The sequence below is a fragment of the Thamnophis sirtalis genome, unplaced genomic scaffold (assembly GCF_051295495.1).
Source record: "Thamnophis sirtalis isolate CommonGarterSnake01/CBP01778 unplaced genomic scaffold, rThaSir2_p1.2 scaffold_6, whole genome shotgun sequence".
NCBI lineage: Eukaryota > Metazoa > Chordata > Lepidosauria > Squamata > Natricidae > Thamnophis > Thamnophis sirtalis.
The window spans coordinates 95654196-95669453 of record NW_028261386.1 but is presented as its reverse complement, the minus strand read 5'-3'; the positions used below and the strand labels follow the sequence as shown (position 1 = coordinate 95669453).

The 15258-nt window shown below is 36.6% G+C and overlaps 1 protein-coding gene across 9 annotated transcripts in view; it reads left to right on the top strand.

The window, feature by feature from the left end:
• Window positions 1-15258, top strand: part of LAMA2 (laminin subunit alpha 2) — a 474492-nt gene that overhangs the window by 295929 nt on the left and 163305 nt on the right. For all 9 annotated transcript variants that reach the window (XM_087718512.1, XM_087718505.1, XM_087718507.1 and 6 more), the window contains 2 exons: window positions 1791-1877; window positions 12350-12561. In XM_087718512.1, the coding sequence (XP_087574638.1) occupies window positions 1791-1877; window positions 12350-12561 (299 nt within the window). The remainder of the gene's footprint in view (window positions 1-1790; window positions 1878-12349; window positions 12562-15258) is intronic.

Below are 15258 nucleotides of genomic sequence, written 5' to 3'. Positions count from 1 at the left end.
AACCAATTTGTCCAAATAACCAAAAAGAAGAGCTGGGTTGTTTTCTGCTATTCTGCCAGTCCTGATTTAATTCATACAACCCAGGGTGTAGTTGGAATGCCCACAAAAATATTACTTTCTTCGGACTTAAAATACCTTTTTATATCATCCATCTAGGTTATGGTTACTGGAAAATAAGTTCCATTAAATTTAATGATATTTCCTAAATAGATACATGTTTGTTTTCTGCTGCCAATCAGAAACTTTAGACTTCAGCAGAAAACACAATAATTAAAACCGCAGCTTGTATGGTTTCTTTTAATAACGGTTCACCTGTCAATTCATAAGACTTGTTTAAAAATTTCACTTAGGTCTTATAATGTTGCAGGTGTTAATTGTTAGTAGAAGAAAGACTGATGCCATTACTTGCTTATATTTATTGCACTGCTACAATCACGTTAAACTAAGCTTTATCCTAAGGCTGCAAACCTACTGCTGAGTTGTTTGGAAAATTTAACAACTATGTAGTGCAAACAAATCTCAAAGTGAAATAAAAAGAAGAATAATTGAAGACTGATCTCTTTAAAATACTAGAGTGACAGATACCCTGTTGTTTCAAACTGCTTGTATCTTTCAGTGTGCCAGCAGATTACTTCATTCCAGTGTGTCAATCAGATAGGGGAGGAAAAGAAATATAGAGGAAAAAGACTAGAAGGCAGAGCGCCACAGCTAGGGTAAAATGTCTTCAGAGATAATGAACTTATTATATACGTGTAAAAGCAACTTTGCAGCTGCTATAATATTTGAAAAAAAAGAGAGGAAACCATCCAATAAATCAATATAAAGCTCCATTTGTGATATATGCAACTTTTTGAAACTTCAGGCTAGAAGTGGTGAAAAAACTGCTATTTTGTTGAAAATGATTAATGGACTTTGCAATCAGTTTTTGCTACTTGGGGGCCAGTCCCTTTGAATTCAGCGAGATTTGTTTTTGAGGAAATATTTCTAGGATTACCTGATGACAGATTGAAATGATTGGAAATGCCCTCCTGATTGTGAATAGAATTGCTTTATGGATAGTAACTAATTGATTATCGAAGGCACTGTTAGCAGAATGAGAAAGGTTGTGATCATTGGCTAGTCCCACATCCTCATTCTTTTCCTGAAGTCTGCTCCAGAGACTTAGAAGACTATTCAAAATAGCACAGAAGGTTGCAGTCAGAAAAACTACATTCTCCCATTCTAAGAACATCTTCTGCCAACAGAAAGTCAACAAGTGGATATTGCCTTGAGGCAAGATGTTAGATGCTAGTTATTTAGTCAGTTGACCTATGCAATTACATGCTGTTAGATAATGTCCCTTAAAAAGCAGCAACTTACTTTCTCTTCAGTGCAGGAGTGTGTTTTATCTGTTTATGTAAACTGGGATTATTGAACATCCCCATCAATTGTCCTTCAGCTGCAGTGAACTTTCTCTTGGGAATCTAATGTTGCCAGGCCCTTAGGGGCTCAGACAAACAGCTGTACATTCCTGCTTTTTTTAAATGGAGTAGAGTCTCATTGATAGACCAAAGGCCCATAACAACATGTCATTTGAATGCTGCCACTAGTTTGAGCTATATCCAGTGTCGGCAGAAATAGCTCCACTGGCTGGAGCCAAACCCTAAGCTCTGTGTGTGAGACCAGACAGACTTTCCCCTTCCTCTGTTTTGAAAGCCGCGCTCTCAGAAAACAACAGTAGTTATGCTGCTAATGAATTTCTTTCTATGCTTTTTCCTTAACCTGGTTCTTGCTCTCCACCACCAACAAAGTTTCAGTCCCACGTGTCATTTGGACCAAACTCATGGATTCATTTGTGATGGATGTCCCCCTGGGTATGCTGGTTTACGCTGTGAAAGGTAAGATAGTTTTGCATGCTTTTTAATATGGGGTGGGGGGATCTAAGAATGTTCCATTATTTTTTTAAAAGCATAATGTCTTTTCATATTAATATACCCATATTTAAAGACCTATGTACGGTAGTGCCCCATAATTGCCATAGAATATCACTGGCATGCAAGAATTCTATTTTAATGAGAAAATTTCTTCAGCTGCTTTATGAGCCAACAAGTATAATTCTCCAGATAAACATGAAATATTACATCAAAAAACATTTTTCTCTCTTCTTTTTTTTATTTTGCTGGGTTTTGAGAATGGTTTAATTGTTGTTATACTGCCTTCCAAATTTGTTTAGAATACTAAGAGTGTATTTAATCAATTATTCAGTGAGTTGCCATTTCATCTCTTCAGAATGAGCCAAATTCAAGTGAGAAAGAGGGTGAGATTTATTTATCTTAATTATTTTTAATTGTGTGTTTTTGAACTTATTAGCTTTGGATTCTTTCAAATGTTTATTCAGTATCTGAAAACAGGATTATTGTTACCATCTCAATGTTTCATAAGTGTTCTCCCACCCACCCGCCGTTTTTTGGATGATAAAAATGAATGACTTCCCAAGTGAGTGAACAAAGACAAATGCAGACATTTGGCAGTCAATGATGAAAACTGTACATCTTCACTTTGTTCTCTTTTTTTGCTCTTTCCTTGAAGTGGGTTGAGTGAAATGTTTTTAAAATTGTGACAATTAAAAGTCAATAAAAGACAGGCGTGATTCAAAGGGGAAACATAAATTGGAGACAGTTTCCCCTTTCTAGTTTTCTGTCCTATATTTTAAAATCCCATATTTTTATTGTGATGCTCCACTGAATAACACTAGCACTTAGACTTATATACTGATTCATAGTGCTTTTACAGCCCTCTCTAAGTGGTTTACAGAGTCAGCATATTGCCCCACAACAATTATTTTACCCACCTCGGAAGGATGGAAGGCTGAGTCAACCTTGAGCCTGGTGAGATTTGATCTGCCAAACTGCTGGTACCCAGTGATCAGCAGAAGTAGTCTGCAGTACTGCACTATAACCACTGTACCACCACAGCTGATTTCTGGTAACTCTGGATGAATGGTCTCCAAGATACTCTGTCTCTCAGCTCATTACACAATTCTTGCAGGTGTGTTTGGGGGGCTTCCAGCACTCGGTCTCTTCTAGCTCTGCAAGCTGGCCTGGAGACCCAATGGGGGAGAAGAGTACCACATTAGAGGTGGCAACTGGGCTGATGCCAAATCCTTCCTCGCCCCTGCACTCCTGACTTCCCTCCACCCATTTTAAATCACATATTATGATACCTTGATTGTTTATGTCATTGTTTATCTTTATTGTTTTGTTACTTTGATACTATTATGTTTACTCTTCATTTCTGTTTTTATTGTTATAAGCTACCCATGCAGAGGTGGGTTGCTCCCGGAATTCAGGCATGGGGTGCAGAACCGGCAGAGACCCAGGCCTGCCAAGCCCCCGACCCGGTTCCCTCACCGCCGCTGGGCTGTCACCATTTCAGATTTTAATGACTCCGTGTGCATAGTTCACTGTAAATTGTTCTGCACATGTGTGAAGAACAATTTACATTTAATAGTGCATGTGCACGCCTGACGTGCACAGGTTGCGAACCTGTAGTAAAACCAGCAGCAACCCACCCTGTGCTCAGGGTAGTTCTTCAGCAAGGTGGGTGGCAAATAAATTTAACAAATAAAAAATAAATATTCACTTCATGTCTTTTAGCTGCTTCTTCTCCTTTCACCTCTTTACCTAGTACGGTGACATCATATTTTTCATAAATGCATCAGCCCTCTTCAGGGGTGGGATTCTACTAGTTTGGACTGGTTTGGATAAACTGGTAGCTCTGATGATCACCTGGGAGCGAACCAGTTCGCTCCAATGATCAGCTGGGCCCACCTATCTGCCTCCTGCTCTATCCTGTCCTTTATTTCCTGCTTTCTAACGCATCTCAATCACGCAGCACAGCCAGCTGTTTTACTTAGCGTTGCTGACTTGGAAGGTAAGCAGCTAAGCTTCTAAATGCTCCATTTTCAGTGCTGCATGTGCACAAAACACACATGCACACAAAGCACATGCTCAAGGAACTGGTTGTTAAACCGGCAACATCCCACCACTGACCCTCTTGATGTTTCCCTAGTTTTAGTTAAGTTTTAGTTACTTGCTTCCTGTGAACATTCTGTCTTAATGTATTTTAGTACTGAAGGTTGGTTTTCTCGGCTTCCCAAAGAATGTGAAGCAGCTTTCTCTAGCACCGTGTATGAAAGGAGCCAATCTTCTTCCTCTTGCTCTCATGCAGAGTTCATCCGACTTCAGCTAGTACAGAATGCGGCCGCGCGAGTGATTGTGGGTGCACCTCGGTTCACCCGCATAACACCTATCCTCCGCGAGCTGCGCTGGCTACCTGTCGATCTCCGGATGCGCTTCAAGGTGCTATTAGTCACCCATAAAGCCCTACATGGCAGTGGATCTGGATACTTGAGAGACCGCCTTCTGCCAATTACATCCCTGCGACCAATAAGATCACATAGATTAGGCCTCCTCCGTATTCCATCGGCCAGCCAGTGTCGGCTGGCAACTACAAGGAGGAGGGCCTTCTCAGTAGTAGCCCCGACCCTTTGGAACGAGCTCCCCGTAGAGATTCGCACCCTCTCCACCGTCCAGGCCTTCCGCACAGCCTTGAAGAACTGGCTCGCCCGTCAGGCCTGGGGACAAGGATAGTTCCCCTCCCGAATGATGAATGTATGTTGTTTACTATTTTATTACATGTCTTATCTTAATGTCTGTATTCCCCTTCCCCGATTTTATGTGAGCCGCCCTGAGTCCCCTCAGGGAAAAGGGCGGCCTACAAATATTAATAAAATCACTAAAAAAAAAAAATCCATATATCTGTATTTTATAACAGGAATATCATTCAATTTCCCAGACTAATCTTTGTTTGATTGAAATGTCTCAATCTTTCAAGGATTTGTCTAGGCCCTTCAATACTTTTTTGACCATTGTTATTCTTTTTTCAATCTTCTTTACATATTCTTCCTCTTCATTAATTGTGGAGCCTAGATAATTATAACTGACAACTACTTCTATCATTTTTTTCTGTTGATGTAATGTTCCTGTTGATGTAATTTTAGTTTTCTTCATGTTCAGTGAAAGCCCTATCTTTAATCTCTTGTTTTACTTCTGGTATGCTTGTTCTTAGGTCTTCTTTAGTTTCTGCAGCCAACATAGTATCTACATATCTCTTATTACACCAATTTCAATCCCACACTTTAGTTTTTCCATCCTTGAAATTTATATAATGTATGCAGATGTATAGATGTATAGGTATGGTGATAGAATACAGTCTTCTTTTTGATGGTAAATCTTTTCTGATGGTAAATCTTTTTACGTTAGTAAATATAGCTTCCTAATTATTGTAGCAATTTCATATCTGAAGAATCAAAGGCTGGAATATGGCTTTGTTTTGAAAGGCTTACTAAATCTTGAATTTTTAATACAATCAAAACCTTTAAATTAGCCTGTCAAACTGAAGTAATGTTCTTTTTAATACTCTGTTACTATTTCAACTAACCATCTAATATTAGCTATAAGTTCTCATGTTTCCCTGTTATTTCTGACACCTGCTTCTCTCTCCATATAGGGCTTTAAACTCTTTTGCAGAATCTCCAACATAATCTTGCTAGCATGTGCTATTAGGACTATAGTCTTATAATTGTGATATATTCCTATATGTCTAATTACTTTAGGGGTGGGATGTAACATGGATCTTTTCTATTTTGAGCCATATTTCTTTTTTCCCCCCACACTTGTTGACAAAGAACTATAATGATCTTTATCATTTCTCCATTAACCTACTTAAAGAGCTACCTATATGCCATTTATTTTTAAAAAACTATGCTGTCCCACAGAGTTCACCATATTCTGCTGACACTACTTCTCATGTTCTGTAACTGCTTATTGGTCAAGGATATTCCACTTATATTAAGATTAACCTTCATACCTGCAAATCATTCCATTATCACGGCACTCCCTAGTTTCTCAAGCAAAGGCATAGAGAAAGTCCCATATAATTAACTTAAAACTTTATTCCCGTTAGCATTTTTGCTCAACCTTGTTTCTTCAAGCTTGTTTTTTTCTTGAATTAACTCTTTTAAATAAATATTGTTTTGGTTCATTAATTTTCAGATTTCTACAGAATCTATTCTTTGCTGCAAATTATTGAAGTTCTGAATAAAAAAGCATAGCTTTATAAACATACATACTTACATATATTTTATTGTGTTACATCATAAGTATAACATCACAAACCTACGTTGTGACGTTCAAACATATCATCAATATCAACATATCATCAATATGTTGGTGATGCTTTATGCATCAACATATTCAATAGCCATTACTTATCTTGCCCTACTCTTTCCTCAGTGCTGTCGAAACATTGCCAAGCATTTGATTCATTCTCATAATATTTTATTTACATCATATATCATTCTAATTACACTAGCCAACTGACTTCCAGAAAAATGTTCCATAATTCAAACCTGTTCACTTTATCATATACTTTCTCTAAATCGACAAGCATAAAATAATCTGCACAACCCCTGCCTGGCTAAAGGTCCTCTTTTCAAGTTTTGTCAATGTCTTCTCATTGCATTCTCTCATCATTGTCTTATCTCATTCTTTTTATTAAAATTATGCCAAAAACTTGCTAAGCATATTTAGCAAACCAATTTCCCTGTCAATCTGCATTCTTTCTTCCTACCTTTTCTTTTGTATATCAGAACAATGACAGGTTCTTGTGAATGTCAGATAGAGATGCATGCATCAAAGATTAAACATGTTGTGCAACCACTTCTTAAGCAAACCACATTGATATTTTAAGTGTTATACCATCTATGCCTGCAACATTACTGTTTTCCAAGATCATCACAGCATTTATGACTTCGAGGGCATCATTTTTTTTTGTTGACATTAACATTTGTAAATCTTGTTTCAGGACTCAACATATTGTCATCATTCTCATGCATATATTTTTTAAAAAATACTCCTTCCAGCATTGTGTCATTTCAATTTCATCCTAAATTCTTTTTTCACATTTATTTTCAATTCTCTTCACTTTAGTAAAAGCTTCTTGTTTGGACCTCTAGTCTTATTTATTCCAAATAATTTTATATTTCTAACAAAATTGTTTTACATCTTCTCTCTTTTAACTGTTCTCTGCTATAGTTCTTTGCAACTATCTTTTTATCCGTATATACATCATGCACCATTTTTCTCTTATGTGCATTTTTTTCTCATCCAAACTCTTTTTCATTCTGCCCCGTATTCTTTTTCATAGTTCTCATCACTGTAATTCCACAGTTTCTATAAGAGTGGTTTATAAGGAGAAAGATCAGGACATGCATAGAATCTCTACAAATATTAAAATGGTAAAGCACTATTTTTAAGGACATAAAAATGGATCTACTAGGACAGTGATAACTGTCTAGTCTGTCTACTAAGACAGTGTAGCAGGACAATGGTAACCTTGGCAGCTTTAAGATGCATGGACAACAACTTATAGAATTCCCCAGTCAGCATGAGGAGCTGAAATCCATACACCTTAAAGCTACTAGGGTTGAGAAACATTGCACTAGAATACATGCTGCAGTATGTGACATTTGAGGAATTTCAATTCATATAAAGAAGTACAAACAATTATAGAATGTTCCTCCAGTCTAACAGTAAGGAGGAAAATTTTAGAAAGTATATTCAATTGGCCATATGCTACCCTTCATTAACAGGAAACCTGGGAACTGAATCAAAGAATTCAACATTTACAGAAAGTCTATATTGTGCTATATTTGGCCTAATCCATCTGCCACAAGAAAGACTTACATATTCATTCACTTATCACCGTTACTGTCACTTCTGAACATTTTTCTGTCTATCTTTCCTCTCTGCTGGCCTCTTCTCAAACCTGAGAGATGTGAAGCTAAAAAATGTAAGAACCAAATCAGCTGAAAAGTACTTACTTATAACTTGGTCAATGTGGAGGTCATTGAGATTTCCATTCACAAGTGCCATCCATGGAAAGCAAGAAATGAATCTGCTTTTTTTATGGTTACAAATTGCATAAAAATGCTCAAGGCACTTGCATTTGTGTATTTAGAAAACCTTCTATAGAAGTTATTAACTGAAAGTGAGTAATCACTTCAGAATTTGCCTGGAATCTCTTCATGTTTTAGCATGCCAGTGCTCCTCTGTCATGTGTAGCTATTAAACTAACTAATTTAGAAATTATCATGAAGTGTTCTTCATTAATTTTGCCTTGAAACCACAATGTTTCCTCTTCAGTGCTTGAACTGACTTTATGAGTGTTTCTTTTTCAAGTTATTTTCCTCTCTTGCCAAATCTTTATACATTACTGGGCTACATTTATATGTGTTTATCTGGACTAACAGTTGCCCATTTCTTCTGCTGCTGCTGCTTCATCTTTTCTTGTCTTTACCCTTTTAAAAAAAGGAACATCATTTCATATTCCAGATGTTCTGTAACTATTTCCTTACTGTATCTTAAGTTGATATCATTTCTCCTTTGGTAAATGTGGAATGTTTCTGCCTTTGTTACCAACCTTTTTCTCTCAATGGATTCCTTATTACTTTCATGGTTATACCCTAAGTTAGGCATATCCAAAGTCTGCCCGGGTGCCAATTGCGGCCCGTTTTCAAATTTCGAGTGGCCCACAGCCTCTTCTCCCTGCCTGAGTTATTTGTTTAGTCTTTCATAAAATAGTTCATTTGCATTTAATGTTAATGGTTCAAAGAATGTCAGGTTGAATGGTCGACCCAACACATTTTCATCTCACCAAATCTGGGCCTCCTTGTAAAAAGTTTGGACATCCCTGCCCTAAGGCCTGTACTTGGGATATTGTCTTTCTCTGTGTGGCTTTCTCTTTTTCTCTCCTTTCTTCTTCTCCCCATCTTTTGCTCTAATTCAGTTCTCAGGTCTCATCAAGAACATCTGAGGTGTTATAGTTGATCTCGAGGTGAATGGCATAACGCATGTTCAGCAAAGATTGAGACTTTTGAATTTAGAAGCTCTCAAAGGTAACTGTTTGGAATTTATTTCAGGGAGGAACCAGAAACCACTGACATGATTTTATTTTAATGTAAGGAAAACAAGAAACTTTCAGAAATTTCTAAAGCAGGGAAAGTTAGCAGAAAATGGAGAAAAACATGGAAGTGACTGTGCTACAGATACTCCTTGACTTAGGACCCTAATTGAGGTCAGAATTATATTGGTTAATTGTGCCTGTCATTAAGCAGGTAATCATGTGACCAATCCAATTTTATGAAATTATTTTTCGCGGCAGTCAAAGCAAATGTCATGGTTGTTAAGTGAAACTGTTGTTTTTCTTTTTTTACTAGAAAATAAAACAAACACCAGTTTCTGGCAAAACAAAATCCTGTAAATCACAGCCATATGACCGCAGGACACTGCAAATGGCAGCTAGTTGCTGAGTGCTCAAAGTGCAATCATGTGACCACTGGGGGGGGCAGAAATCAGAACTTCAAATCCAGGTCATAAGTATCTTTCGAGATACTTGGGCAGGTGTCCATTGAAACTCATTAAGCAACAACTACCTGTAAATTACAAACAAAATATTGTTGTGGACCCTTTTTAAAATTTAAAAAAATCCTTTGCAGTGAGTCTATATTTACACTTTGAAATTATAAATCCCTTACTTCCCAAAGCATCAGAAGGCAAGACAAGAATCAGTGGATGGAAACTAATTAAGGAGAGAAGCAACCTAGAACTAAGGAAAAACTTCCTAACAATGAGAACATTTAATTAGTGGAACCTCTTGCCTTCAAAAGTTGTGGGTGCTTCATTGTTGGAGGCTTTTGAGAAAAGACTGTCTGAAATTGTATAGTGCCATGAGGGAGAACCTATGGCACGCATGCCCAAAGTGGCACACAGAGCCATTTTGCCTGGCATGTGCTGCATTGCCCGTTCCTCTTCCAGGTTTGTGGCGTGCATGCACACATAACGATCAGCTGGCCTTCGTGCATGCGGCAGTGCTGGAAACTGGAACATTTTCTGGTGCGGGCATGCATGCTAGCCAGTTGATCATCATGCACACATGCATGCCAGTAACTGAAAGGCTAGGTGGCCAATGTGCATGCAAGTGCCAGAAACCGGAAGTTCATTTCCCCCTTTGCATGTCCCCTTTGCAGCTCCTCTTCTGGGTTGTGCGAGCATTTGCTCTCTTTTCGGCACTCGGTGCCAAAATGCTTCACCATCACTGGTATAGGGTCTCCTACTTGAGCAGGGGGTTGGACTTGAAAATCTCCAAGGTCTCTTCCAACTCTATTATTCTGTACTCTATATTCCTTTTCCACCTAGATTTGAGTAAACCCACTGTGACTCAAAGCTGCTTTGTAAAGAAATACAACTCTCTCATTTCTAAGAGTGAATCAGGCATTTTGCTTCGCTCCGATCTACACAGGAACAATCTCAGAGGCCTTTTCTGGTATTTACAAGATCTAGAAGAGGCCTATAAATGAATCTAAAAGTGTGTGAAACAAATCCAAAGAACTTTCGTGAGGGAAACTGAGATGCAACTTGCAAAGTGCTGGACAGGTCCACATCCAAGAATTCTTGCTTAAGTTTATGTTCTGTTGTTTTTCTTAAGCTACAGTGTTCAAAAAAGCAAGCACAGTTGGATCTTGCTGCCCTCTAGAAATGACTAGTGTTCAATTATTTCAGAAATCATCATATGCAGCTCAACAATTTCCTTTCATTCATGTGGAATAATTATTATTTCCCAAATATCCTTTCTGAATAGATTAATCAGATTCTTTGTGAATTAATACTGAGTGATTTAACCTAAAAGTCACAACATGAACTTTGGAAAGAGAATGACTTTATAGTCGTCAGAAGAAACATGTACTTTCTACTAGATTAGGATTGATCCTGATATAACTAACGCTAAAAACCTAGAAAAATATGAGCAATATCTTTTTATAACTCATAAGTATCCTGATAATGGTACCCTATTTTTCCTGCTAATGTCATATATTTCATTTTCTAAATGAATTTGTTTTCCATGAATGTCGGCATAGTAGATGAAAAGGAAATAAAATGGTGATTAGTAAAGTATGTCTTTAGCTAAGCAGAATAGATTAGAGGATTTGAAATGCTGAGATATAAGGAGAACCTAACAACTGTAATGCCTCCAATTCCCAAGTTGAACTGAAAGATATCAAAGTAGGATCTTCTGTTAGGAGAATTTGTTCCAATGGAATGCTTGAATAGGTATATAGATCTATTATACCAAGAGAAAGTTTGTATTAAATTTAGGTAGCAGAGCACCAAAGAGCAATATAAGTGGATTGTCATTTATTGAAGAATGAGTTACGATTAGAAGTTCATGCATTCCACACATCCTTAGAGTGTTATTATTACAATAGGGTTTGGGGTGGTGGTGGAATTGCTGGAATTATCAGATGAAAGACAAAGGCTAATGGAAAAATAAAAAAATGTAACAAAATCCGATAAGCAAAGAGAATAATGAGTATTAATTGGAGGAATCTTTATTGTTCCAATATACTTCCAGCAATCATATTGCATTAGCCACATGGGAACCTTTGTTCTATGCTTCTATGTAATTTAAGAACAAAATAAGCAGACTAAGGCTCTAAGCATAAGATTCAGTTGTTATATATTACCAGTCATGGAGACTATGGTCTTAGGGAGCCATTTGTCTTCTGCCCTATCAACCTCCTTTGAAGCTGATCACTGAACAGGATTCATATGACGTGGTCATTAACATTTTCTCCTAAACATTACAGATATGCCCATTTTATGGTAGGAGTCCAAAGAGAATTTTAGCTACTATCCTAAACATATTCAGAGTAAGGCATTTGATTTGCATACATGTATAATTCAGAAACAGTCTTTCTTATGGATAGAGATATAAATTTATTATACATATACTCTACTTCCTTGTCATTTTGCAAAGTTTATTAGGTTCCATCTTAAACAGGGATTTTTACGTTGAGGAGGAGAATAGAAGTTTTCTAAGTAAGTTATGGTACTGTGCCCTTATAGGTGGTACCTAGGTGGTGCCACATAAACTTCAATGCAAAGATGGTATTTATAACTATGATTTTCTTCATCTTTAATTCTTGCAGCATAGTCCCTTCTTATTTCCTTCCTTCCACATTATTATCTAACACAAAGTATAGCTGGCAGAATATCAGCTGGTACTTTTGCTACTGTAGTCTGTTATTATTATTGTTTGTTTGTTTTTAAATGATGAAAGGATCTGGAAATGCTTCAGAGTATCCAAATCAAGCTATTTTTAGTGCTTCCTAAAAACCACAAAACTGTAACCATTGTTTTAGACCAACAGGCCGAAGTAAGTGTTTGAACTGATCTGTCTGTCGCCCTAGGTGTGCAGAAGGCTATTTTGGACAACCTTCGAAACCAGGGGGATTGTGCCAGCCTTGCCAATGTAATGACAACCTTGACTTCTCCATTCCTGGCAGCTGTGACAGCTTGTCTGGAGCTTGTCTTAAATGTAAGCCAGGTACAACAGGCCAGTACTGTGAGAAGTGTGCTGATGGGTATTTCGGAGATGCTCTTGATGTAAAGAAATGTCAACGTAAGTCCTGGAAATTTGCTTTTCCTGTCAAAATGCATTCATTCCCTGTAGGCACAGCTCATGAGTGTGTCAGACGGTACGTGCATTTATTTGCATAGCATTACATAGAGTAAATCCATATTACACAAAGCAGGGCCATTCAGATTGTCTTGTTGGTTACCCACACACACACTCAATAGCCTGTTAATAGCCTAGTGGTCATGAATTTTTTTTTTACAGATATGACCCTTTTCTATTCCTCTGTACTTCAATTTTTGACTTTCTTTCCATCATGGAGAGTTATTATATATAATTGTATATTATTCATGCAGACCACAGCCATTATTCTCCCTTTCATTATGGTACCATGCTTTAAACCCTTTTTGGAAATGCCCCCTGCAATAAGACAAAAGAACTAAAAACACAGATAAAACATTGTACATGAATATATGTTTGCACATTTATAAAAACTGACTACCTCCATTTTTACAGTGTTCGGAAATGAATCACCCCTGTAAAATTAATCATAATTAAAGTATTTATTTGTGAGGAAGAGAGGTGTGAAGTGTTCCATTGAATGCCATGTTTGTATGCCAGAGGTTGAGGAGTTGGAGTATTCTAGTGTGAAACAAACATTGCTAAACCAGTTGAAAGCATATAGTCACTAAGACTACAAAAATAATTTAGACAATTTCTCTGATTATTGCAAGAGTGTAAAACTGGTAATCCTTTCAAAGATTATCATACCTTCTTTGGAAGGGTTCCCAGGTTATTTAGGATAAACATAAGTATTGGTGCCAAATCTTTGACAGGAAAGAACCATTTCAGTGTTTTTAAGTGTTTTGCCAGGAAGTGAAAAATGTAATAATAATGCTAAAGCTTTTGCAGGGAACTGCATGAATTTACTATAGACAATGCAACAAAAATACTTAAAAATTACTTAAAACCAATCACATTCTAACATATAAGCAGGTAGAATGAATTTCAATTTTAAAAATAAGAAACTAGATGAAATTGAATTTGAAAAAATAAAACACCACTAATCCTTACCTGAACTTTAGTTTTTGGCTAATCTATAAAAGGGCTAATCTATAAAATGACTCAGAAGATAGCAGGAAATTCAGAGCAATTTGTTGATCATAATCTCTGAATAAATAGTTGGGATGTTCTGTAACAAACAAAATGAGTATGACTCTCCCCAACATGACTTCTATGAAACCAGTTCCTTTTTTCAGTTACATTTTAAAGTTTTACGTATTGTGGAAATAAATAAATAAAGCCTGGAAAATAAAACAAAACCCTAGAGATACTCATCTCTGCCTATATTTGTTTCTGTGATATTATCACTTGTCCATTGTTAAGTTTTCCCTTGATCATTGTTGCAACCACAGCTGTTGTCTGAAGATGAGCTCTCTTACTGTATTCTTTTGTCCCCTATTCCGTGATGTTTTTCCTTGACCATTTCTGCAAAGTTGCAGATCTGTTGAAAAAACACTCCTATTTCTCATTCCTATTTCCATAATTAAAACACCCATTCAAGAATGTAGACAGGCAGTTTGTGTTGTGTTCTTCATTGTCTCTGTCTAGTCTGCAGCTCTTAAGATATGTATGATGTAGGGGTCATCCAAATCCCAAATAAGTCTGACTCTGCTTAGATTCTCAGTACAAACAACATTCTAGCATATTTAGATAATATAGCCTTTATTGTCATTGTACAAAATAAATACAATGAAATTGGTTAATTTAGACTAGCATGAGTTTATGTATTAACAATTCACTAGCATGTCTGATGACTTATCTGTTAAAGATACCAACATCAAAGCCCCAAATTTGAAAAATCAAGATGGAATTATAGTTCCCTTCATTGCATTGATGTTCCTTGAGTCACAGTTCCAGTACTCAACATTTTTCACAGAATCAGATGTATAAAGGCTTATTTTACAGATACAGATATACACATAGTTTTAATTTTGCCAGATGACTTATTCTCTGGTAATGTATGGTAATGTTTGAATAATGTATCCATTTTTCATGGAACATTGGTTAAAAATTCAGTGGTCATGGGCTTATTTGCAAATATAGATGGAATATATGGGTAATTTAAACAAGTATTATCACATATACTCATAGATAAACCTATCAGGATAAACCATACACAATTTGAGACATGTATTTTAGCATCTGAAATTCCAAATTCATGGTTATATATGGCAAAGATGTTCATTATACCAGCTGAACTAATCATCTACATCCAACCATAGATAATCATTTTATTTTTCATTGCTTTGAATTTCATGAAAAGTATCCATAAATAAACAACATCCTGACTAATAGATAGATTATGTTATCCATAGAAAAAACTACTCCCCAGAGCCAATTATTGGCAATTTTCAAATGTCAGTTTTTTAAGGGAATAATATATTTGGGGTTCATTTTAAGAAACACTGTCTCTTAAAATATGCATATGCAACATTTGGAATGAGATGTTGCCTAAAGCTAATAAGGAAGAATCTTATTCTGAGAACTAGATCTACTCAAGGGACAAAAAGTAAGATGGAAAGGTGTTTAGTGAATGGTCATATATGCTCCATTTAATACTTAAATAGTATTTTACAGTTTTTTGAACAGAAGATGAAAGGCCAGTACAAATTGTCATTTGACACCGTTAATGTAAAAGGTAGTGTTTTTCAACTTCAGAAATTTTAAGATGCTCCAACT